Raw genomic sequence first — 25325 nt, 5'->3', positions numbered from 1 at the left:
AAATCGAAGCTTTTAAACAGGAAGTATTCACCCCAGTAATCTTTATGGAGCCCTGTTGTTGTCATGAAGTGTTGGATGGAGATGATCCAAGTGACAATCCAAACACATAAATCCAGAGAGCTAATTAAGGATCAAGTGGCTTTCAAGATATCTTACAATTATAAGGATGCTATGCTTAGGGAAACAAAACTGCAAGGCTTGAAAAAAAGATCCCTTCTGGATGTTGGGAAAACAAAGTTAGATCTTCTGAGGGAATCCTTTATTTAAAATAGCTCTGCAGAGGTTAAGCCTGATGTACAGCAACACTTCAAACCATTGCTGGTTATTAGCACAATTTTTTTTACCATGTTCAGAACCTCTTAACCTCTTTTTCTTGGAAAAGTCAGTGTAACTGACTTTTAAAAAGGATTGGTATCCATACTTTTAAAAGTATGGAAGCATGTGCAAATCCCTCTGGATAAAGGGTTCCCAACTGTTGCCCTAAGAGAGGCACTACAAGAAACCACCAATAAACTGCTGAACATCTTTTATCCAGGGTAACTGAAATATTTCAGGTCTTTTATTGTCTTAATACAGATGATTTTGGCATACAGCTCATGAAAACCCAAAATTCCTATCTCACAAAATTAGCATATCATTAAAAGGGTCTCTAAACGAGCTATGAACCTAATCATCTGAATCAACGAGTTAACTCTAAACACCTGCAAAAGATTCCTGAGGCCTTTAAAACTCCCAGCCTGGTTCATCACTCAAAACCCCAATCATGGGTAAGACTGCCGACCTGACTGCTGTCCAGAAGGCCACTATTGACACCCTCAAGCAAGAGGGTAAGACACAGAAAGACATTTCTGAACGAATAGGCTGTTCCCAGAGTGCTGTATCAAGGCACCTCAGTGGGAAGTCTGTGGGAAGGAAAAAGTGTGGCAGAAAACGAGAAGAGGTGACCGGACCCTGAGGAAGATTGTGGAGAAGGGCCGATTCCAGACCTTGGGGGACCTGTGGAAGCAGTGGACTGAGTCTGGAGTAGAAACATCCAGAGCCACCGTGCACAGGCGTGTGCAGGAAATGGGCTACAGGTGCCGCATTCCCCAGGTCAAGCCACTTTTAAACCAGAAACAGCGGCAGAAGCGCCTGACCTGGGCTACAGAGAAGCAGCACTGGACTGTTGCTCAGTGGTCCAAAGTACTTTTTTCGGATGAAAGCAAATTCTGCATGTCATTCGGAAATCAAGGTGCCAGAGTCTAGAGGAAGACTGGGGAGAAGGAAATGCCAAAATGCCAGAAGTCCAGTGTCAAGTACCCACAGTCAGTGATGGTCTGGGGTGCCGTGTCAGCTGCTGGTGTTGGTCCACTGTGTTTTATCAAGGGCAGGGTCAATGCAGCTAGCTATCAGGAGATTTTGGAGCACTTCATGCTTCCATCTGCTGAAAAACTTAATGCAGAAGAAATTTCATTTTTCTGCACAACCTGGCACCTGCACACAGTGCCAAAACCCCTGGTAAATGGTTTACTGACCATGGTATCACTGTGCTCAATTGGCCTGCCAACTCTCCTGACTTGAACCCCATAGAGAATCTGTGGGATATTGTGAAGAGAACGTTGAGAGACTCAAGACCCAACACTCTGGATGAGCTAAAGGCCGCTATCGAAGCATCCTGGGCCTCCATAAGACCTCAGCAGTGCCACAGGTTGATTGCCTCCATGCCACGCCGCATTGAAGCAGTCATTTCTGCAAAAGGATTCCCGACCAAGTATTGAGTGCATAACTGTACATGATTATTTGAAGGTTGACGTTTTTTGTATTAAAAACACTTTTCTTTTATTGGTCGGATGAAATATGCTAATTTTGTGAGATAGGAATTTTGGGTTTTCATGAGCTGTATGCCAAAATAATCCATATTAAGACAATAAAAGACCTGAAATATTTCAGTTAGTGTGCAATGAATCTAAAAGATATGAATGTAAAATTTTCATCATGACATTATGGAAAATAATGAACTTTATCACAATATGCTAATATTTTGAGAAGGACCTGTATGTAGGTACCTAGCTCTTTCTAAATGATATCATTCAGGCTAATTATCTATATAAGCTGTTTGATAATGATGGATCAGTTACCACCATGATGCAATACTACTACCTCCTTTAATATTCACCATTTGCAACAATGTTTTAATACAGTGTGGTCTCCATCTTATCTATTCTTACCTCTTTTCTTCATTTGGAGCATTTTGAACTAAAACAACAAATGATGGCCCAAACTGTGTGGCAGTCGAAATCTTAACTCAGACTGGAGAATACCGATTGTCATTTCTGCTGGTTATTTGGCTCCTTAGTTTTTTGTAATTTTGCAGTTGTGGTCTTTTTGTTCTTGAATTTTGTAACTGGAGCATTTTTATAATTAAGCTCGAGCAACAAATTAGGCCTAAAGATACTCATAAACTCATGAAATTTGCATACATTTTTGATTTCAATGGAATTAAAAGTGGCCGTGGTCAATTGGCTCTACATCGCCCCCTAAACTGAGATAGGCCAACCGGTATATACACAGGACCCTTTAAAACCAACAGGAACTACTAATCTACTTGATTAGGTCAAGTTGGTTTCAAACACAAACCTTCGCTGGAGGATGTGGCCGTGGCCATACGTTTGGTTCTATATTCCATATTTAATCTAAAATGCACCAAATTCAATATACTGAATTCTGCTGAATAAAACACCTTTCACACGAGGTTGGAGCTTTACCAAACCATCTCTGTCATCACAGACCTGAGCTCAACACATTCACAGGGTCATTTCATGACATCATCTTAGCCACCCCACTTAGAACTGGAGGTGACATGTTTTACTGGTGGATCTCCTCCTTTTACACTTTCTCCTATAAGTTTCAAGCACTGCCTCATGACTCTGAGTAAGGCGGTGTCGAATCTAACTCTGAACGGTGACCGCATGGCCAGGGCAGAGGAGCGATTCTCAATATCTTGCCATTTGGATATGGCTTGCTCTAAATCACACATGCGTGATGTGATATACTTCAAACTGGATATGAATGATTACTGCTAACCCACAAACTAATCAACACATTGGTATGGGAAATTGATGACATCACATTAGCCCCACCCACTGTGAACAAAGTCGCAAGTGTCTGTAGTGAATGACCCTCAATGATAATCTGTAGGAGTTTCAAACTTTGTCTCATAACAAAGAATTTCAAAAGACATTTTGAAGCTTTCATTAATGCTTTGCCACCAAACAGGAAGTGACTACAACAGATATTGGCCAAATTTTGAAGATCTCACCAGAGCTGCTAGTGGCTCGCCAGAGGCGTGGAGATGGTGATGCAGAATGCCCACAGTCGAGACACAAGCCAGAGTGGCGCTAAGCTACAAAGGCGATCCAACGCTGCTGCAGCTTTAATTTATAAATGATTTTGGTAACAGATATTCCAGAATGGTTTGGCAAAAAACAAAGTATGAACATGTCGAAAAGAACCTCGGGCCCACCATTAAGTACAGTGGAGGATCTATGATGCAGTGGCCCTATCTCTTTTCCAAAGGCCATGGGAATCATGGTAGAGTACTTGGTAAGAATTGTTTGAAATATATTTTAATAAAAATCTGGTGAAATAAAGGGAAGAGTCCATTAAAGAAGAGCGAGGACAGAAGTGTCAATATTTGAAGAAATCATGATTTCTTGCAATAACATTTTTTTTTTTTTTTACTATGGATACCAAAAGATGCTTATTTAAAGGAACTCAATAAACGACAAAACATTAATTTAATATGACCAGCGAGAACATTCTCTCTTTATTTTATCTTTTTGAAAAAAAAAAAAAAAAATCTTAATTCTCTTTTGTTAACATTTCATTATTCTGTACAGAATAAAAAGAAGCACTGCCTAAGAACAAAATTTCAAACTAAAATAAAATCCCAAAAAAAGAGAGGGGGTTTACAATACAAATTAGTAGTAAGACATTGTCTGAAGTGCAATGGCATAGCTCAGATGGGTTAAAAGTGAAACCGGAAAAACAAAAATAAAAATACTTCTCTATTTCCCAACAAACAGTAAATTCTTTACAGAGTAGAGACTGTTATATCTGATGTATTTAAACCTGTAAAAACATATGTACAAATAGCCATTATCTTTTATATATTTTTTTTTCCTCATAATCACATATATATGTCAGCACCAGTAAAAAAAAATAAAAATAAAAACAAAGAACATCTACAACAACAATTTTTGTTAAAATGTTGTCTACAGACTTGGTCCCAGTATTGTGATATTTGGAGGAAGCTTCTGTTCTCTGCCTGAAGGGATTCCCAAACCAGATCTCCGAGCTCTCACTCTGAAAAGGAGAAGACAGACACAGAGGGCTTTCAAACACCTTTCTCCTTGTACTTTGGAGGGGAACTGAAGTCCGAGCCTGCCTGGACGCGAGTCGGAGTTCTGGAAGCAGGAAATTCCTCTTTTTTCTTTCCGGAGAGCAGACCTGACAATCCATGAGTTTAAAGCGGCGAAGCGGGGTCTAAATTATTCAACCATCCTTCCTTAATAAAAACTGGTTGAGTGCTACAACCCCACAAACCTGTCTGCATGTGATAAGACAAAAAAAAACAAAAAACGCAGAGCCTCATTTGCAACGCTTACAGAACGACCGAGTTCTATTAAAGGGCTGGATTTTACAACAACAACCATGAGAACACAAGGCTTTTTGGTTTTGTAGGTTACATCATTGTCCTAAAATCAGACACTCTTGTCTTTCACTGGATAATACAAAACATTTAGAGATGCAACATGTTGACAAGAACCACAGCAATAAAACCTATTATATATTTTTATGTTTACATTTCAGGGCTAGAGATGAGACAGCTTGATGAAGGAATAAAAGCATGAGCAGCTGATGTAAAGCCGACAGTTTCTTACAGGGAAATGGAACCTTTGATAGCCGATAAAGCTAAACATTATTGGCCTGTTAGGCCAAAATCATCTTTTTAAGCCGTGGTTTGGGAACTAAAACAGGGCAGCTTGTGTATTTCACAGTAGTGTTGAAGTACAGCACAGTTTCAGTTTGGAGCTGAGAAGTTGGGAAGGCTGTGCTGCACGGAAGGAAGTACAGACAGAGGGTATGGACTAAGACAATGCAATGTTGTTAGAGATGAAGCAGGATAAAAAACAAAGAAAAACAATGCCTTGCAAATGTATTCATACTCCTTGAACCTTTTCACATTACACCCACAAAGTTGTTTATCATTGTTAATTCTATTGGGATTTTATGTGATGGGCCAGTACAGCATAGTGCATAATTGTGAAGTAAAAGGAAAATTGTACGTTATTGTAAATTTTGTTTTATTCAAGAAAATCTGAAAATTGCATCTCCTATGTGTATTCACCCCCTCTTTACTATGGTACACCTAAATAAAATCCAGTGCAAAGTATTAGCTGCAGAAGTAACTGTGTGTATAATTTAATCTGTGTGTATAATTTAATCTGTGTGTATAATTTAATCTCAGAATAAATCCAGTTCAGTTCGGCATCAGATTTGCATCATGAAGACCAAGAAACACAGCAGATATGTTAGGGATGTGGCCGTGGAAAGGTTTAAAGCAGAGTTAGGTCATAAAACAACATCTAAGGCTTTAAACGTCTCCTGGAGTACTGCTCAGTCCATCAACTCAAAATGGAAACATGAAGACATGGCCGACATGCCGGGCAAGGACAGCATTAATCAGATAAGCAGACTCATGGTCACTCTGGAGGAGTTACAGAAATCCACAGCTCAGGTGCATAATCTGTTATGTGAAGAACTATTAGTTCTAACCTTTATGGCAGATTGGCAGGAAGAAGTCGTTAAGAAGTCCTATCAGAAGTTTGCCACATGCCAAGCATGGGACACAGCAAACATGTTAAAACAGGGACTTTGATCAGATCAGAAAACATAACCTCTTGATCTACATCCAAATGCCATATGTAGCGGAAAACAAACTGCACATCACCCTGAAAACACCATTCCCTCATTGAATCTGAATTTACGCCATAATTTACATTATTTTTTCGCAAAAACATTTCAAAACTCTCCTTTTCCTTTCATTTCCCAAATGTGCACTATTTTCTTTTGGTTTTTCATATAAAATCCCTCTAAAAAAACATTGAGGTTTGTGGCTTTGACATAACGTGGAAAACATTGAAGGAGTTTTGCACGGCACTGCAGGTGAACTTCTCTACAAATTCACCTTAAAACAAAGAGGTCACTTGTGGTGTTTGAGTACATTCTGTGCCCAGCGTTCATTTGACATATGAGATGCGGCTTGTTCCTCAAAGCCCGGTACATGTAGTATTACCTGCTTGTTTGTTGTCACTGTGTATGCTGTGCTGTAAGCTGTCTGTCCTGTCCAACTCTCTTACTGGTGGTGTGTTCCTTCCCTTTGTCTTCTCTTCTACTCAGAACCATCATACAGCGCTTCACAATGCAGGAAATGAAACCCCCCTCCCTCATAAAAAGAAAGACTATGGGTGGGTTGCCTAGCAAAGAAGCACAAGAGGCCTGACTGTGCTTGTGTTGCACAATTGTGGAACATCATTTGTCCTGTTGTGATGTGCACAATTTAAACAGAGAAAGGAGTGCTGAGAGCGATGAATGAGTCTCTGGAGGGAGAGTGGGGGAGACGGATTTGGATGTGAATGTATGTATATATGTGGGGGACAAATCTGAGAGGAAATGGGAGCATTGAGAGCACAGAGTTGAGAAATCTGAAGCACTGAGCTGGGTGGTACACAAACACAAATAAACTGTCGCCTTGAGAACAATATTTCCTTCCTCTTCATTAGTCTGCCGTATGGAATCAGCTCGGGCTCGTAGATCTGTGGTGTAAACGGGAATCGCTTTCAAACGCTGAAACTAAAGGAAAATTTATTCTAGGGGAGAAAAGAGTGAAACTAATAAAACACACCTCCTAATTCTTATATTGTTTTTTCAATAATATGCACAAGACATGTGAGAGCTCCTTCCATTTCAAACACACATACACACAGAAAACATAAGAATACCAGAACTTATTTATAATCTTTCATGTTTTACAAAACAAAACATGCCAGTCTATGTTGTGTCATCCTTTCTCAGGTTTTGTCCCAAAGTTTAGTTAATTCTAAAAATGTTCCCCATTGGCTATTGGTTTTGGAAAAGCTCGTCCATCCACCCATCACTTGAGTCCAGCTCTGCCCCCGATCCATCACCCAAACCAAAGGCTCCCCCTCCTGAGGGCCCGCCCCCGTACCCATAGGATGACATGTCCTGATTGGCTGTCCTTTGGTAGCCTTGTGGCTGACCCCCAACTGCAACTCCCGCTGGTCCGTAGGGTCCGCCTCCTCCTCCCCCTATGCCCGGGCCTCCTGGACCCGGCCCAAAAGCCCCCATCCCAGACATCCCCTGAGCCATCATCCCTTGGTTCATCCCTTGGTTCATGACCATGGGTCGGGGCTGATTGGTCCTGGGCTGATTCCCCATGTGAGGGCCCATCATTGGGCCGCCCATACTTGCGGCAGGGTTACCCACCCTGGGGTCCATCCCTTGGCCAGCCTGTACAGGACCTGGAAAGTGTTGCTTGGTAATGCGCGGGGGTTGACCCGGCTGCATACCATATCCCTGGGAGGAGCTGAACCCCACCATATCTCCTCCTGCTCCTCCTGTAGTCCTTCCGACTCCTCCCCCCAAAGCTTGCAGACCTTGTCCTTGCTGCTGTGGCCACCCACCACTGGCCATCCCCGCTCCACCTCCCAGCATGCTTTGCAGTCTTTGAGACTGGGGTTTGGCAGGGCCTTTAAGGGGCTGCTGGGTTATGGAGTTTATTAACATCCCTTGCCCTCCATACCCTCCAGCCCCACTACTCCCAGGGCCCCCAGGCATACCTCCGAGTCCAGGACCTGCACCTGCCTGCCGGGGAGGCCCTCCGGCAGGGTTGTGCTGCGGTGGAAGACCCATGGAGGCTTGGACACTTTGGTTCTGGTGCTGCTGCTGGTGGATCATTTGGCTCATTGAAGGAGTGAGGCCATACAGGGTACCCTGGTTTGAGCCCTGGGTGCTATAGGGTAGTCCCATGTCGGTTTGAGGTCCCACAGGGCCTCCTTGACCCTGAACAGAATTCATCTGGACCATTTGCTGCTGGCTGTGCTGCTGCTGCTGCTGTAGGAGACGAGAGGTCCGCATGTTTTGTAGTGATTGGCTTCTGGAGGCCAGATCTTGTGGAGGACCTAAGAATGCAAATTAAAGAGGTGTTACAACAAGAAAAGGAGTCAAATGGAGAGAGTTCTGCAAATAGAAAAAATAAATGCTGAGGTACAGAATTATGTTTATAAAAAAGTCATAGATGGTTGCTGGACCAGGTAGATAAGGTGGTTATTTTTCCAGGACTATCCCCCTCAAAACAGGAGCACCACAAGGTTGTGTTTTGAGTCTCCTGCTGTAAACCCTCTACACTTAAGACTGTGTGACTCATAGTTTCAACAACAATGACACAGACTACATGGAAGATGTGGAGATACTGGAAAGATGTTGCCAGGAAATCCACCTCCTCCTGAATGTCAGAAAAAACACAGTAGACTGTCGTGGACAACAGCAGAAAGCAGCACCTCTCTCAATTTAAGGGGCTGCAGTCAAAAGGTAAATAGCATCAAGTACCTTAGATTCATCTTACAGATGATCTCACCTGTTCCATTCACATATTTGCTCAGCTCACTAGTGGCTTTACCACCTGATGACACTGATGGCTTAGAGTCTCTACTAAGGTCCTCAAAACCTTCAAAATGGTTGCTGTTAAAAGCATTTTGACTATAAGCATCACATATTTGGAATAGTAATGATCTGGACCTAGAAGCCCTGCGGGGTGATCAAAGCATCCAAGCACTGCTTCAGGTCAGGTCTGCAAGTCTTGCAGGATATCTACAACAGAATCTGCCGGAGCAAAATGGTCAAGGACACTTCCTAACCCAGTAACTGTCTTTGATTCATATTTTATCATTCAGTTGTGATGTCTACTGTTGACAAAAGATGATAAAACTTATTCTTATGATTTATTATCAAATATAGTCTGAAACATTGTGTTCAGCCAGTAGTCCGCCCACGACAACAGTCAAAGGTGCTCATGTAGCCCTTAAAATAATTGGTGGTGCCCGCTGTAGCATATTGTAGTGAACATTGCAGTTTGCTATTTAATGGACGATGAGACTTGATTCCCATAACCGTTCTGGTCAGTATATGCCATACTTGGCACTTGCATCTATACTTCGTCACTTTTTACTTTCACTGTCTGCTGCTTCTTGCTTATTATTTGTTTGTTAACTTACACAATTTATGCTGTTTTGTATATTTTTTTCACATATTTCTGAAATGTTTAACAGTAGATTCCCTGGTTTACTTCTTGTGTATTTCTAGTTAATTTTTTTCCTTCTTTATATTCTCCAGCCCAAGCAGTGATTCAGGGTCCATTTCACTGCATGTTATGCATGTATAGCAGAGCGTGTAACAAATGAACTCCTGAATCCTAAAAATATTTCCCATCCACCTTGGTTCACCAAAACATAACAAAGTTAAACCCAGCTGAGCACCAGCACCTAATTTAACCGTTTTTTTTCTATAAAAGCAGACCTGAAGGGACTGCAGAAGCAAAAATGACTCTAAATCCTTTAATAGACCTAATACTGACACCATTCCACTAATCCCTCTTCTTCAAGCTCAGGCCTGAAATGTAACACAGGAGTGGAAACTTGGTTGTTAATTCAATCCAGGCTCATGAGTAGGAAGAAACTGAGCAGAGAGGAATGTCATGAATGCTACCAAGCTAATTCAATGTGTGCAAAATTGCAATCACTGTCACTGACAAGAGGGGGACAAAGGGTGGTGTAGGGGGGCAGAACTGGGCCCTCCAACCATTAAATTATGGTCAAGAATTTATTTTTCCAAAGTAGGCCGGTCTGTAAATAAAAATGTAGGATTCATATTTAAGTCACTTAAAACCTTTTCCTTTACAGACAAATCTTTCATTGAAGCTGCATACCTGCAGGTCGAGAGACCAGCAGTGCTTGACAGTGCGTGTTCAGTGTTTGTGCTGATATGATTTGTTTAGTTTTCTCTAAACATGCTGCTTTATGGCCAAAGATTTATTTAGTCTCATCCATCTAAAGGACATGTTCAAAATGTCTGGTGAATTTGATGCTGACAGGTTCTTTACAAAGATGAGAGTGTTTCTCCATGCTTGTTCAGATCTTTTCTAACTGTGATGTTCCTGCTCTACTGGGAACCGTCCTCCATTAGTTTTTCTCACTTTGTAATGGTGGCCTCTTGCCTTATAAGCCTTCCCAGATTGTTCATTGCTGATATCTTTCTTCCCTGATATTTTGGTAACATACATCTGAATGCTCTAAATCTGCAACTTGCCTGCTGATGATCAACCTGGGGATTGATTAATTGAATTATAAGACCTAATAATGACTTTCTGAGCTGAACTATGCTTTGCTTACTCATTGGCCCTAACTGAGGGCTGCACAATACATTGCAAGTTTATTGTTATCACTATATCCCTGTACGCAATATGCATATCGCTAAGAACTGCCTGGATTGCAGCTATTTATTTAAGTACTATGCATTCAGGCTTGCTTTGCCTGTAATATATTTTGAAACACTTGTTTCTTGCAGCATAAAAAGAAGATAAAGAAGGTAAAGAGGAGGTCAAATCATTAATTACAACTTAGTTGTTTCAGTGCCAAAACAGCAGATGATGTCCAGAAGCAACTTTTTAAATTAAAAGTCTTGTTGAGATTAAAATATTGAATTACATATTTGAATCTCTACAACTACTGGGGTCTACGTTTGCTATGAAACCAAAGAAGGACATTGATACTTGATTTGTTCACTGATCGCAAATCATATTGTTATCGCAACATTCACCAATATTATCACATATTGGATGTTTTCCTATTATTGTGGAGCTTTACTTAGACTGTAAATCTACAATACAATGAATTTTTTGAGTTTTAATGAAACCAAGACTGAGGTTATGGTTTTTGGAGGTACGGCGGGTCACTCCCCTATAAATCTAGGTTCCTTGACTCAGTACAATAAATTGTTAGTGAGGAATTTGGGAGTTGAAGTAGATCCTGATCTCAAATTAGACAACCACATCAGGTCAGTTGTTAAAAGGAGTTTTTAGCATTTGAGGCAGATAGCCAAAATAAAATACTTTATTCCAAAAAGACATTTTGAGACAGTGATCCATGACTTTATTACCACCCGGCTGGATTACTGTAATGCACTTTATCTGGGGGTTAGTGGGTCCTCCATTGCCCAACTGCAAAGGGTCCAACATGCTGCAGCGAGGCTTTTAACTGGCACATGTAAATATGAGCACATTTCTCCTCTTATCTTCACTCCACCGGCTGCCTGTGCCTTTTAGGATCCATTTTAAAATACGTTTGTTTTTAAATCTTTGAATGGCCTTGCCCCACCTAACCTGGCTGATCTGCTGCATCCCTATCATCCCTCCCGCTCCCTTAGATCAGCTGATCAACTGCTCCTGAGGGTCCGTAAGACCAGACTTAAACTCAAGGGAGATTGATCTTTTGCTGCAGCAGCTCCTAAACTTTGGAACGAGCTGCCCCTCCAACTCAGACAGTCCCCTTCACTGTCTGTTTTTAAAACGCGTCTTAAAACCTACTTGTTTTCTTTGGCTTTTTGACACTGTGTAAGGTGTTGTGTTTTGTTAGAATTAGCTGTGTTTTTGTTTGAATTATGAGCTGTGTTGGGATCTAGTTTCTGTACAGCACTTTGGTCTGCTATGGTGCAAAAGTGCTTTATAAATAAAGTTGGATTGGATACAATAGTTTCATCTTCCTCTCCACCTTATCTCCTAGACTTGCAGACAGACTAATGGCTATAAATGGCTTGAGACTTGACTCTCCTCCTCCATCTCTCCATCATCCTCTCACCCACTCATCCGCACTCCTTCATTCACAACCTCAACTTCTACCCACCAGGACTATCTACCTCTTCCTCTTGTTCCCAGTCCCCCTTTCTCCCCCTCCACTCCCGCTCCCCTCATCTCATCCATCTCACTGACTTCACCGGAACTCCGGGGGATCCAGGACGGACAAGTTGCCTTGGTAACAGGCAGATCAGGGTTTTTTTGTTGTTTTTTTTTCCCAGAGAGAACGAGGCAGAAGCGAGGAGAAAGAGCAACTCTGAGAGATGACTGACATATATCTGAGTGAGGCAGATAAAAGGAACAGGGATGGGCTTGACAGGAATATTTGGCCAGTGCTGCTTTTAGTATTTTAATCTAAACTGAGGAAGCTGTAAAAAGCGCTTAATTCAGTTTGGCACTATTGTACATTTATTATACATACTAAAACTACAGCTGGAGATACATTGCATTGCAAAAGCATTGATTGCCAATTACAATTTCGCATTTAGCATATTACATACGACTAACTTCAATCTATTTTATTTCATGTGAGAGACCAAGACAAAGTAGTGAGAAGTGGAAGAAATGCGATGGTTTTCAAAATATTTTGGAAGCCAAATAAAATCTAAAAAGCATGGTGTGCATTTGTGTTCAGACCACTTTAATTAAAACTTGTTGTAGGACCACTTGTTGTTGTAATTGCAGCTGCAAGTCTTTTGGGTTATGTTTCCACCAGACTTGTCCAGCTACATACTGAATTCTTTTAGGATTTTTCTCTGTATTTAGCTCGATCCATCTCCTATCAACTCTGATCACTTTTCCTGTCCCTTTGTAAGAAAAGCAACCACACTGCATGACACTGTCATCGCCATGCCTCACGGTGGGGACAGCGCGTTCATGGTGATTTGCAGTTAGTTTTCTGCCTCAGGTTTTACTTTGCATGTAGGTAAAAAAGTTCAACTCTGATCCTTAAAAGGCCAGAAGAACATCATCTTCCTTATGTTTGCCGTATCCCCTGCATGGTTTGTGGCAAACTGTGAATGGGACTTCCTTTGACTTTTTTTAGGCAATGACTTTCTTCAGGTCACTCTTCCACAAAAGAATAAAGTAAACAGGTGAATTTTAATTAGGCAACTTCTGAAGGCAATTCACTGCACTGGATTTAATTTCAGGGTATCTGAGTAAAGAAAGGTGAATATATATGCAGACCACACTTTATCTGTAAAAATTGGTTTTAACCATGTATTATTTTCCTTCCAAGTCAAAATGATGCACTACTTTTCTGTAGGTCTGTCACATGAAATCCCAATAAAATAAATACACTGAACTGTCTGGCTGTAATTTTACAAAATGTGAAAAAGTTCACAGAGCATGAATGCTTTTGGAGGTACAGTACATGTCTTTGCATCTGGCATTGCATATGAGACAGTTTGTCTGCCTGCGACCTTTTAATGGATGTTTGCAGATTAAATGAATGCAGGCATTTTGTGTGTCTCACCTTGGTACTGATTGACTTGGGGGTATGGATTCCTCTGGCCTTGGCCCATCTGTCTTGGTAGATGCTGCTGGTGTTGGAGCTAAGGACATACACAAATACAAATTATTATGAGTTAACATTGGAGCTGGTTAACCCTCTCTTAGGACAAATCCATCCGTTTAGGACTTGTCATCATCATGTAGCACCTTTCACAAAAGAGAAAAAGCTGAGGGACTGGAATATCCAATTAAAGCAAACTTTTACTTTAGATATTAGATATTTTAGAGTATGAACCAAATATTAATATTTGTGAGGAAACATAAGGCCAACACATTCTGAAAAAGATGGCGACAGAATTAGTAAAGTAATTAACTGCTAGTAACGAGGTTATGCCAAGAGCCAATTATGATAATTAGGTTCAATAACAGTATCTTAAAAAGTGAATTTAAAAAGGTAGAGCTGCACAACATACTGAATCATAACTGTCCTACCAACAGCAATGCGGGAAAAATTACAATCACAAAGGGCTGCTAGGATCCAACACTCTGCAAACTATAAAACATCATGCGTCATGCATTAAAACTCTGCATATTAATAACATATTTGCCCACTTGGATGAACTTTCACTGTCTTTTTGCCCATACCTGATATAGATCTGAGTGACCAACATCCTAAAGCTCAGGTCATGTTTTCCTTATATAATGCAGCCCTAACAGTGAAAAGACCCCAATTCCATTAACAAATGTATGAAGGAAGCATTTCAATAATAAAAATGTTTCTGAATGAAAGACTGGAACAGATTTCTGTATTTCTGCAGCTTCAGGGCAGAACAGTACGAGGAAATTATTTAAGTGTAAGCAGCAGGGACGCCCGTCATTTCTCAAATATTTTCAAGGTAAATTTCAGCAAACCTAAATTGCTTAAACTAACACCTGGTTTCATATGATGATTTTAATTTACATAGCAGATGGTATATTGTGCTACAAAGGCCTAGTTAAGGTCTATTCTCAGATAGCAAATCAAACTCTGGGTTCTTCATTTTCTGAATATACCCTAAGATCCCGTGCTCTACATTGTAAAATATGTTGGTATTTTTTCAATATAGTTTATACCTGATTTGATCTGGACCAATTAGATCAAGGATGAATGGCCAGGATATTCACACCTTTTACCTTTATGAGGCTATCAATATAGATCATAAGGAGAGTTTTAAATTTTGTCAGATAAACTCTAATCTTCGTCAAAAATCATACAACAATTGTCTTAAAAAAGTGACTGCCTTTAATGTTAATTTCTGAAAATGTGTGTTTTTTTGCATATTCCACTACAAATAAGATATCTTGCACTGTCCCATTAATTTATTTCCCTCTTCGGTTATGTTTGCAAGGTTACAGAGTCCTTTCTATTATCCATTATGGATATAAGGAAAGGCTGAATCTCACACTATTATTAGTTCTGTTCTTCTGCTTTTTTATCTGCCTTTTTGACTAAATTTCAGTGCATCTTAAACTCAGAATGTGGTGCTTACATTATTTGGTCCAATGTAGCAAAAATAACCTTCATTGATCAACATCTGATGAAACCACGTGAAGGAGGAATTACTTTAGGAAACGTTTGTCAAGTTCTGAAACATGAAACTACAGCAGATGTGGACTTGAAATTATTTTTCCTTCAACCAAGAAGTTGGCTTCTGATAGAAATGAGACAATGTAAAAGGAGCTCCAATAGTGAAAAAGGTTATTTGTTTTTATTTGTTTTTTATTAGACAATTCCTTGTCTGAAATTTTGTATACCCATCTCAATAATCAATAATAAAATCGTTACTGGCATTACAGTAATTGCACCCTTGCTGACCAGCTGTTTGCATTTTGACAATTTATCATTGGCGATAAGCTTCAAATCTTTAAATATGAGGGTGATGGCACGAAGGTGCTCCAACTTTAAAGACTTGGCGATGAGCTCCAAGTCTTTAAAGTCGGAAAAACTCCTTGCCATCACCCTCATCCTTGGCTCCGTCTATTCGATTCAAGGGTTCTGATTCGGCCACTCCTAGATGTTTACATCACTTCCAGTCAGAAGAAACATGTCGGTCTGATTTTATAAAGGTATTAAACCTGTAGTGTTGGAACTTGTTTTAGGCTGTTTGACAGGGTTTACATGCAGGGACAGAGGCATATTAACAAATCAAACGCACTCCAAGGAGAAAAACAAATGGAAATAACTTCAGTTGAAAATGTCTGCATTTAAATATGCCAGAGTAAGTATCTGAATTAAGATTTTGGCTCAAGCCATTTGTCCTTTAATTAATTTTTTAATGCAATAACAATTAATTGTGTTAACACTTGATTTGAACAGACAAAAAATACATTTTAAGAGTTAAATTTGTTATTTTATTTTCGAGACCTTTACCATAAAAGCTAAACAACTCTGTGCCATACCTTTTTGGAGTAATACCATTTTTGTTCCAATGTGGACTGAAAAGATGTTAATAACAGCTGTAACTGCAGATGACACAGATGTAGATTCAGTTTAAGGTGAGATGTGTAACAGACCCTCAGCTATGCCGATCCAGGTGTTCGGTATGGGATAATTGAAGCAGATGTCTTGTTAAAAAGACAGATGTGGATGCAGTGGAGGTTAGGCAGATGCTTGGAGCAGATAATGCTGTTAAGGTAAATGTGAGAGAGATACCAAATAGAGTTGAGGTTAGTCAGGTGTTTGGTAAATTAAAGCTAAATGTCGTTCTTGTGAGGATTGGACTTAAATCTGAGGCAAAACAGACATATTTGATAAAGGAGACATGTTTTAGGACAGTTAAGACTAAACAGATGTTGAATACTATACAAACAGATGGTGGCCTTTATTCACAGATGTTTCACCTGTTGGAGACAGGTGGTGCTACTGCTGAATTCACACAGATGGTGGTGAAGTTGCTACAGAAGTAAAATCAGAGAAAAGCGGTTAGCATGGTGAACTCAAAAAGAGCAACGCCTTGCAACACTAATAACACCCCTTGACATTTTTCTTATTTTGCTCTATTACAACAGCAAATTATAATATTATATTATTATAATTCTATGTCCTACACCAAAACAATGCTCTGCTTTTCTGTTAATGGTTTTCAACTGTTTGTACAAGAAATCTGAAAGATGTGGTATTTATACATTTTAATCTCCCTTTAATCTGATACCCCTAATTAAAATCCAGTATAAATAATTACCTTCAGGTGTCACCTGTGCATACACTACAACTGAACTTTTTGTCCTAGATGGGCAGAAAACCAACACTGCACATTACCCTGAAAGCACCATCCTCCATAGTTAAACATGGAAAGGGCAGCATCATGCTGTGGGGATTACTTCTCGAGAGGGTGCAGAGGTGTGAAATCCTATTTTGCAAATAGGATTTCACATATAGAGACTGAAACATTTCACTGACTGCAAATACCACATTGTTCTAAATTTTTAGAGGTAAATATTGAAAATCATGTATTTGTGTTGGTCTAGCTTATAACATACATTGAAGTTTGAATTTTTGCAAGATGCTTTAATTAGCTCCAAAGTATGAACTAGATGCTATTTTAAATGAGTGTATTATATCCAGCAGTGTGACTTTTCATTTCATATTCCTGTGTTTGTGTCTCTGTGTGTTTCTTTTTGCAGATCCAAGCAACAAGGTGGGTGGCAACTTCATAGTTCAGAACTCTCTAACACTTGATTCCCCTCACAGAAGGAGAAATAAAAAGGAAACACCACATTATCACAGCAGGAGACAAAAACACACATTACAGAGATGAAAAGGAAACTGTGAGGAGAGGGCTGGGTCTGGGTAATTATACATGCAACCTGACTTCAGTAAGAAACAGGAGAGGGTTAGCTGCTGCTGTTAGAGCTGCGTACACAGACATCTGCACATAGGGAACAAACAAGACACACACACACAAGCAGAGGACTGTTGCATAGTCCATCCTTCACCTGTTCGGCCAGAAGATGCTGCTGCTGCTGCTGTCTCTGCTCTCGTAGGATCTGCTGCTGCTTCTGCTGCTCCATCATTTGCATCTGCACCCTCTTTTCCCGCTCCATCGCCATCATCTGCTTCATCATGGCTGCCTGCTGCTGGTTGCTCGCGTAGCCTGTAGGTGGACCTGACCCCTGGCTGGGGCCCACGCCGGAGGCGACGCCCCCAGCAGGGTGAGGAGGGGGTATTGCGCCAGGTGGTCGGGACATTCCCACCACGCCTTGCTCCTGAGACGTAAAAGAAACAGAAAGCAACAGGTCAGAAAGACTGTTGAACAGGTAATTATGTGATACTATAGTGCTGAGATATTAAAGTGTCTTATGATTAAGTTTTAATTTGGGAAATAATAGAAGGGATTTTTCTTTGTCTGACAATATCAAATACCTCTAAAGGCTTTTTTAAAGCTTCTTACTCATTCATATCTGACTTTAAAGCTGTCTGGATTTGTTTTATGGTACATAGTCTGAAAAAATTAAATGTTCAACCTCTAAAAAAGTTATTCTTTTTACTACACCTCCAGTTAATGTTTTGTATTTCTAATCTCCATAAAAGTAAAATTTTTGCATTTTTTAAATCATAAAATCTGACAATGCAACCAACCAAAAAGGTTTCTCAATGCACAATAACTGACAGTGTGTTAAACACAGCTTTACCTAGTGTCTATCAAATACATATGCAACTCTAAAGAGCTTTTAGATCACAAAACAAAATATACAAATAAAACATGAGGCTTAGTTTTCCTGCTTCTAAACAGTCAAACAAGCAGTAGTTTCATTTTTTAGATAGAATGTTAATGGATTGGAAAACTATTCATTAACTTTGGGGCAGCTGCTGCAAAAGCCTGATCCCCTTCATCTCTCGGTCGGGTTCTATGAGCATCTAAGAGATCCTGACTGGTTGATCAAAATGCTCTCACTGGTATGCAGATGTTGAGGTCAGTTAAGTAAGACTGGTCCAGACCCACTTAAGACCTTAATTTAAGTAATCTAATCCTAAAATCAATTTGGAAACATATAGGAGGCCAGTTTAATCTGTACACCTTGTAGCCAAAGGTGAGAACACTGATCCAGATCGACATACACTGCAGTAGTCTGGATGTGATGTAATGAACGAATGAATCACAGTTCTCCAGATCTTTAACAAGTAAATGTGGCTTCAACGTGGCAGTAACTCTTAAGTGGAAAATAAAATGTTAATGTTGTCTTTAACAGTTCAGCCTTGTCTGTCATTTCGCATAAGCTTCAACTTGCCTCATAATGAAATTAAACAGAAACAGGGTGTAATACGCTTTTCAGAAAACATACAATTAAACAAATATAAGATTTTACAATATTATTTTTTTCGTCTTCATAATTCATGAACATACTAAACTACAAAGAACAATAAACTAACATGCAACAGTTTCGGCATATCAGCAATTGTTTGCGGGTCAAAATGTAAGGAGGAAGGCACGAAAGGGCAATGAACGGGTACAAAATGGGGGCACAAATTGGCGAAGTGATGCAGAGATCTGTTTTTCAACAGCGTCTGTCAGCCAAGGCAGAAAAATAAGGAACTGTATAATCCTTTCTTGTTCTAAACAAATTTAATATACCAAGTCTTGTTTACTTACAGCTGGTAAAACCCAATAAAAACAGCCCCATTAGCATCTCATCACTTAATGATGTAATTTCAGATGATAAAAACATCCTCCTCTGATTCACTGACTGCTCTTTATCATGACTCAATAGGAATCAGGTGGAGATGAGAAAAATATTCAGTGCACTGAAAAAAATCATAGACCCATACAGTGGCAGTTTTACTCAGTCTGTGTGAGGTGGTTTTTCAGCTTAGAAAGAGACAGTCAAAAGTAAAGACAGACATGGACGACCCTGAGTCCTCCCAGTGGGTTGCTGGTTTGTCCTCTCTGCATACATTCTCTCCTCATTATCATATAAAAAGCACTTCCCTCTCCACTCGTCCGTATGCTAATCTCTAATAGGATGAAATGGCCTGCTTTGACCAATGGGAGTGCAGCGTTTATGGGTCTATTAAAGGTTAGACAGCTGAGTAAGAGTGGACATAATTTAGGCTTGCCAGCAATTGAAAATGAGAAGATGGAGGCAGAAGGAACATTTCGGGGCCAATGAAAAGTGTTTGCAGATATAAAATCGCAACAACACAGGGCATCAGACTGTGTACAACAAATCACATTTTCCTGCAAGCAAGCAGGAAACAACAAAAACAGGATTACGGTGCCAAATCATAGTCTCGGTTAAATTCTCTAAAATACAACCATACTTAACATGTTCTGAAAGAGCCAAAGCCTCATAATCCGCGTTGAGACTCTGCTCTTCTTATAAAGGAGAAGGAAGGTAAAGATAAAGCTTGTATATTAGAGCGCAAAAACACCCTGCAGAGCAAACAGAGTCAGCCGCTCAAGACCGGCTTAACAGACAAGCAGACCAGACTGATCGATGTTCACAGATACGTGTCTCATCTCCGCTTGTTTGTGCCTTGATGGAAGCAGAGCAGTCAGATGATTGCCTCCAGAGGATGCAGTGTTGGGAAAGTACCAACAGGTGGCAGTGGTGATCTTTCATCTCAAGAATGTGTGTGTGTGTGTGTGTGTGTGTGTGTGTGTGCGAGTCTCAGTGGCCTCCTCTCAGCAGATGGCTCAATCATGACGGTTCTGATCTACGATCTGTCCCTCTTTCCCCATCTCACTCTTCCTCTTTTCTTCCCTTTTCTCTAAACATCTCCTCCAAACTCTTTTCTCTTCTCTCTCTTCAGATCTCCCCCTCTAAACAGAGGGAGCCCTGCATCATGTCTGCACAAATAAATATTAAACAGAAAAGATGGACATAAAGAATAAAAGATTTTGGTGGGAGTAATGCATCTTCCCGATAGGATAAGAAAAGAGAAAATAAATGACCATGTGCGAGCAGAGAAAGGAGGTAGGAGAGCAAGATGAGGGACTGAGAAGAGTTGATCTGGTTTAGGGAGAAAAATTAAGAGTGAGCTTGGAGGTGATGAGCCATGGATAGGAGGAGAGGAGAGCAGGTACCCTGGCAACAGTAGCTGCAGCGAGGAGCAGATGGCGCTCGGAGGACCGGTTATGGCCGCCGTGGCTGGTCACCCTTCCAAGCACTGGGCAGACCCCAACAAATCTTACAGCATGCATACAAAAACACACAGAGTTATACTCTGACCAGAGTCCTTTGTAATTTTTCCGACAGTCACTTCAGAAGATAACTCTTGGTGCCTTTATTTACCATAAATACAGATTAGCTGATCCCGCAGGCTGATGCTAACGGCTAATCCGAGAAGGGCTAAGACCAAAAAGCAGATTTCTACAGTCTTAAAAAACTCCAATCTCAAAAACATAATAGCTATTTGTTTGAAAACTATTCCATCATCACATTTGCATTGGAGAGTTATTAACAGAGATACTAACAATGATTTTATTTGCTAATTGGAAGTAGGAGATAGAGCGCAAACAGGAACTTCCTGTGTGACACGTACTGAGAACCGGTCTGAAAATTGGTTCGAAAATAAAACAATTCTCAGCTTAACCAAACCCAAAAAGCATTTTTTCCAATTACTGAGCACTACATAATAAACTTTCAATAACAACGACACTCTTCAGTGTGGACACTGTTACTGAAGGTAGAAGACTCAAAGTTAGTTATTTTCAGTATCAACGCAGTGTACAGAAATTAAGTCAGAGGAAACTTAGAGATAGTAGAGTAGTAGTAATAATAATAATAATAATAATAAAACATAGCGGTAGAAAATGACTGACTGACATTTTATTTACAAGCGCCTTTTATTAAACTCAAGGTCATTGAAAAAATGAAAACAAAAAGCAATAATAAAACCAGATACTCGAACTCGTCGTCTTCCGCTTATCCGGGACTGGGTCGCGGGGGCAGCATACTCAGCAGAGACACCCAGACATCCCTCTCCCCAGACACTTCCTCCAGCTCCTCTGGGGGGAGCCCAAGGCGTTCCCAGGCCAGCCGAGAGACATAGTCCCTCCAGCGTGTCCTGGGCCGTGTCCTGGGCCTCCTCCCGGTGGGACGTGCCTGGAACACCTCCCGAGGAAGGCGTCCAGGAGGCATCCGGTATAGATGCCCGAGCCACCTCAACTGGCTCCTCTCGATGTGGAGGAGCAGCGGCTCTACTCCAAGCCCCTCTCGGATGGCCGAGCTCCTCACCCTATCTCTAAGGGAGTGCCCGGCCACCCTATGGAGGAAGCTCATTTCAGCCACTTGTATCCGGGATCTCGTTCTTTCGGTCATGACCCAAAGTTCATGGCCATAGGTGAGGGTAGGAACGTAGACCGACCGGTAAATCGAGAGCTTCGCTTTTCCCCTCAGCTCTCTCTTTACCCCAACAGACCGGCACAGCGCCCCCATTACTGCGGCAGCCGCACCGATCCGTCTGTCGATCTCCCGCTCCATTCTTCGCTCACTCGTGAACAAGACCCAGAGATACTTAAACTCCTCCACTTGAGGCAGGAACTCCCCTCCAACCTGAAGAGGACAAGCCAACCTTTTCCGGTTGAGAACCATGGCCTCGGACTTGGAGGAGCTGATCCTCATCCCAGCCGCTTCACACTCGGCTGCGAACCGCCCCAGCATGCTGTAGGTCTTGGCTAGAGGGGCCCAGCAGGACCACGTCATCTGCAAAAAGAAAAGACGAAATCCTCTGGTCCCCAAACCAGACCCCTTCCAGCCCTTGGCTACGCCTAGAAATCCTGTCCATAAACGTTATGAACAGGACCGGTGACAAAGGGCAGCCCTGCCGGAGTCCAACATGCACCGGGAACAGGTCCGATTTAGTGCCGGCAATGCGAACCAAACTCCTGCTCTGCTTGTACAGAAACCGGATGGCCCCTAATAAAGGGCCACAGTTGAATGCTTTCTCCAGGTCCGCAAAACACATGTAGACTGGTTGGGCAAACTCCTATGAACCCTCGAGTACCCTGTAGAGGGTATAGAGCTGGTCCAGTGTTCCACGGCCAAGACGAAAACCACACTGCTCCTCCTGAAGCTGAGGTTCGACTATAGGCTGGACTCTCCTCTCCAATACCCTGGCGTAGGCCTTACCAGGGAGGCTGAGGAGTGTGACCCCCCTGCAGTTGGAACACACCCTCCGGTCACCCTTCTTATGAAGGGGGACCACCACCCTGGTCTGCCAATCCAGAGGCACTGTCCCCGACTGCCACGCAATGTTGAAGAGGCGTGTCAACCATGACAGCCCCACAACATCCAGGGCGGATGTCTTCCACCCCCGCAGCCCTGCCACTGCGGAGATTTTTAACCACCTCGGTGACTTCAGCCTGGGTGATGAAAGAGTACAACCCCGAGTCCCCAGCCTCTGTTTCCACCAGGGAATGCGTGATGGCAGGATTGAGGAGATCCTCAAAGTACTCCTTCCACCGCCCGATAATGTCCCCAGTTGAGGTCAGCAGCCTCCCACCCCCACTGTAAACAGTGTTGGCGAAGCACTGCTTCCCCCTCCTGAGGTGGCAGACGGTTTGCCAGAATTGCTTCGAGGCCAACCAGTAGTCCTTCTCCATGGCCTCACCGAACTCCTCCCAGGCCCGAGTTTTTGCCTCTGCCACCGCCCGTGCCATGGCACGCTTGGCCTCACGGTACCCGTCAGCCGCCTCAGGAGTCCCACAAGCCAACAACAGCCGATAGAACTCCTTCTTCAGCGTGACAGCGTCCCTCACTGCTGGTGTCCTCCACCGGGTTCGGGGATTGCTGCCGCGACAGGCACCGCAGAACTTACGGTCGCAGCTACGGGCAGCAGCATCGACAATAGATGCGGAGAACATGGTCCACTCGGACTCTATGTCTCCAACATCCCCCGGAATCTGGTCAAAGCTCTCCCGGAGGTGGGAGTTGAATACATCCCTGGCCACGGGCTCCGCCAGACGTTCCCAGCAGACCCTCACTATGCGATTGGGCCTGCCAAGTCTGTCTGGCTTTCTCCTCCTCCAGCGGATCCAACTCACCACCAGGTGATGATCAGTGGACAGCTCAGCCCTTCTCTTCACCCGAGTGTCCAAAACATGTGGCCGAAAGTCTGATGATACAACAACAAAGTCGATCATTGACCTCCTGCCTAGGGTGTCCTGGTGCCAAGTGCACTGATGGACACCCTTATGTTCATTATGGACAATCCGTGACTAGCACAGAAGTCCGAAAATGAAACACCACTCGGATTCAGATTGGAGAGGCCATTCCTCCCGATCACACCTCTCCAGGTGTCACTGTCAATTCCCACATGGGTGTTGAAGTCCCCCAGCAGAATAATGGAGTCGGGCACTATCCAGCACCCCTGACAGGGACGCCAAGAAGGCAGGGTACTCCGCACTACCGCTCGGACCGTAGGCCGAAACGACAGTCAGAGACCTGTCCCCAACCCGAAGGCGCAGGGATGCGACCCTCTCGTCTACTGGGGTAAACCCCAACACGAGACAGCTGAACTGGGCGGCAACAAGCAAACCCACCCCAGCCCGCCGCCTCTCTCCGCACTACCGCTCGGACCGTAGGCCGAAACGACAGTCAAAGACCTGTCCCCAACCCGAAGGCGCAGGGATGCGACCCTCTCATCTACTGGGGTAAACCCCAACACAAGACGGCTGAACTGGGCGGCAACAAGCAAACCCACCCCAGCCCGCCGCCTCTCCCCGTGGGCCACTCCAGAGTAGAAGAGAGTCCAGCCCCTCTCAAGAAGATGGGTTCCAGAGCCCACGCTGTACGTGGAGGCAAGCCCAACTATTTCTAGTCGATATCTCTCAACCTCCCGCACAAGCTCAGGCTCCTTCCCCCCCAGCGAGGTGACAATCCACGTCCCTAGAGCCAGCCTAAGCATCCGGGGATCGGGCCGCCGAGGTCTCTACCTTCGTCCGTCGCCCAATCCTCAGTGCACCAGTCCCTCACGGTTCACCCTGCAGGTGGTTTGCCCACTGGGGGATGGCCTTGCGTCTCTCATTCGGGCTTGGCCCGGCCGGGTCCCGCAAAGAGCAACCCAGTCACCAGGCGCTCTCCAACGAGTCCCGACCCCAGGCCTGGCTCCAGGGTGGGACCCCGGCTTCGCCGTACCGGGCGACTTTATGTGCCTCGATTTAATAGTCGTCATGAGGGGTTCTTGAACTGCTCTTTGTCTGACCCGTCACCTAGAGCAGGTTTGCCATGGGAGACCCTACCAGGGGCATTTAAGCCCCAGACAACATAGCCTCTAGGATCATTCAAGCACTCAAACTTCTCCACCAGGTTAAGGTGGCGGTTCAAGGAGGGGTAAAACCAGATAGAACAGAAAAAAGTATATGCTGCAGTGCAATTACAAGGAGTAAGAAGTCCTGAATAGGTGAGTTTTAAGTCTGGGTTTGAACAGGGGGAGAATGTCAATGTTATGGATGTCTGGTGGGAGAGAAGTTCAAGAGTTTTGGGGAGCAGTAAGGTGGATAGAGGAGAGGATGTGAGGAAGTGGGACAAGGTACCTACATGGAGGTCATTCGATATGATTATGAAGCTGACTGGAACCCTATGGAGCTGCTGTAGAACTGGGTGATGTGGTAAAATGAAGAAGTTCTGCTAATGATACAAGCAGCTGAGTTCTGGACTATCTGGAGTTCATGAAGAGATTTTTGAGAAAAGAGAGTTGCAATACTCAATACGGGAGGTGACAAGGCTGTGAACAAGAATTGAGGTGCAGTTTGGAGAAAGGGAGGGACGGAGACAATTAATGTTGCGTAGATGAAAATATGCAGACCAGACGATGTTAAATAATGTGAGAGTTGAAAGATAGGGAGCGATCAAGGCTGACACCCAGACCTTTAACCTGAGGTGAAGGAGAAACTATGCAGCTTTCAACGGAGAGAAAATT

The 25325-nt window shown here is 42.7% G+C and overlaps 1 protein-coding gene across 1 annotated transcript in view; it reads right to left on the bottom strand.

Annotated features, from left to right (window-relative positions):
* Positions 1-3771: 3771 nt before the first annotated feature.
* The window catches only part of maml3 (mastermind-like transcriptional coactivator 3), a 152183-nt gene continuing 130629 nt past the window's right edge, over positions 3772-25325 (bottom strand). Inside the window, exons 4-6 of the mRNA XM_047365206.1 lie at positions 17399-17668; positions 13446-13524; positions 3772-8243 (exon numbers count right to left, since the gene is read on the bottom strand). Of these exons, the coding sequence (XP_047221162.1) occupies positions 7162-8243; positions 13446-13524; positions 17399-17668 (1431 nt within the window). The 3' untranslated portion in view covers positions 3772-7161. The remainder of the gene's footprint in view (positions 8244-13445; positions 13525-17398; positions 17669-25325) is intronic.

The sequence above is a fragment of the Girardinichthys multiradiatus genome, chromosome 5, assembly GCF_021462225.1.
Source record: "Girardinichthys multiradiatus isolate DD_20200921_A chromosome 5, DD_fGirMul_XY1, whole genome shotgun sequence".
Lineage (NCBI taxonomy): Eukaryota > Metazoa > Chordata > Actinopteri > Cyprinodontiformes > Goodeidae > Girardinichthys > Girardinichthys multiradiatus.
The sequence above is the reverse complement of the archived record's forward strand: the minus strand, read 5'-3'. Positions and strand labels throughout refer to the sequence as shown.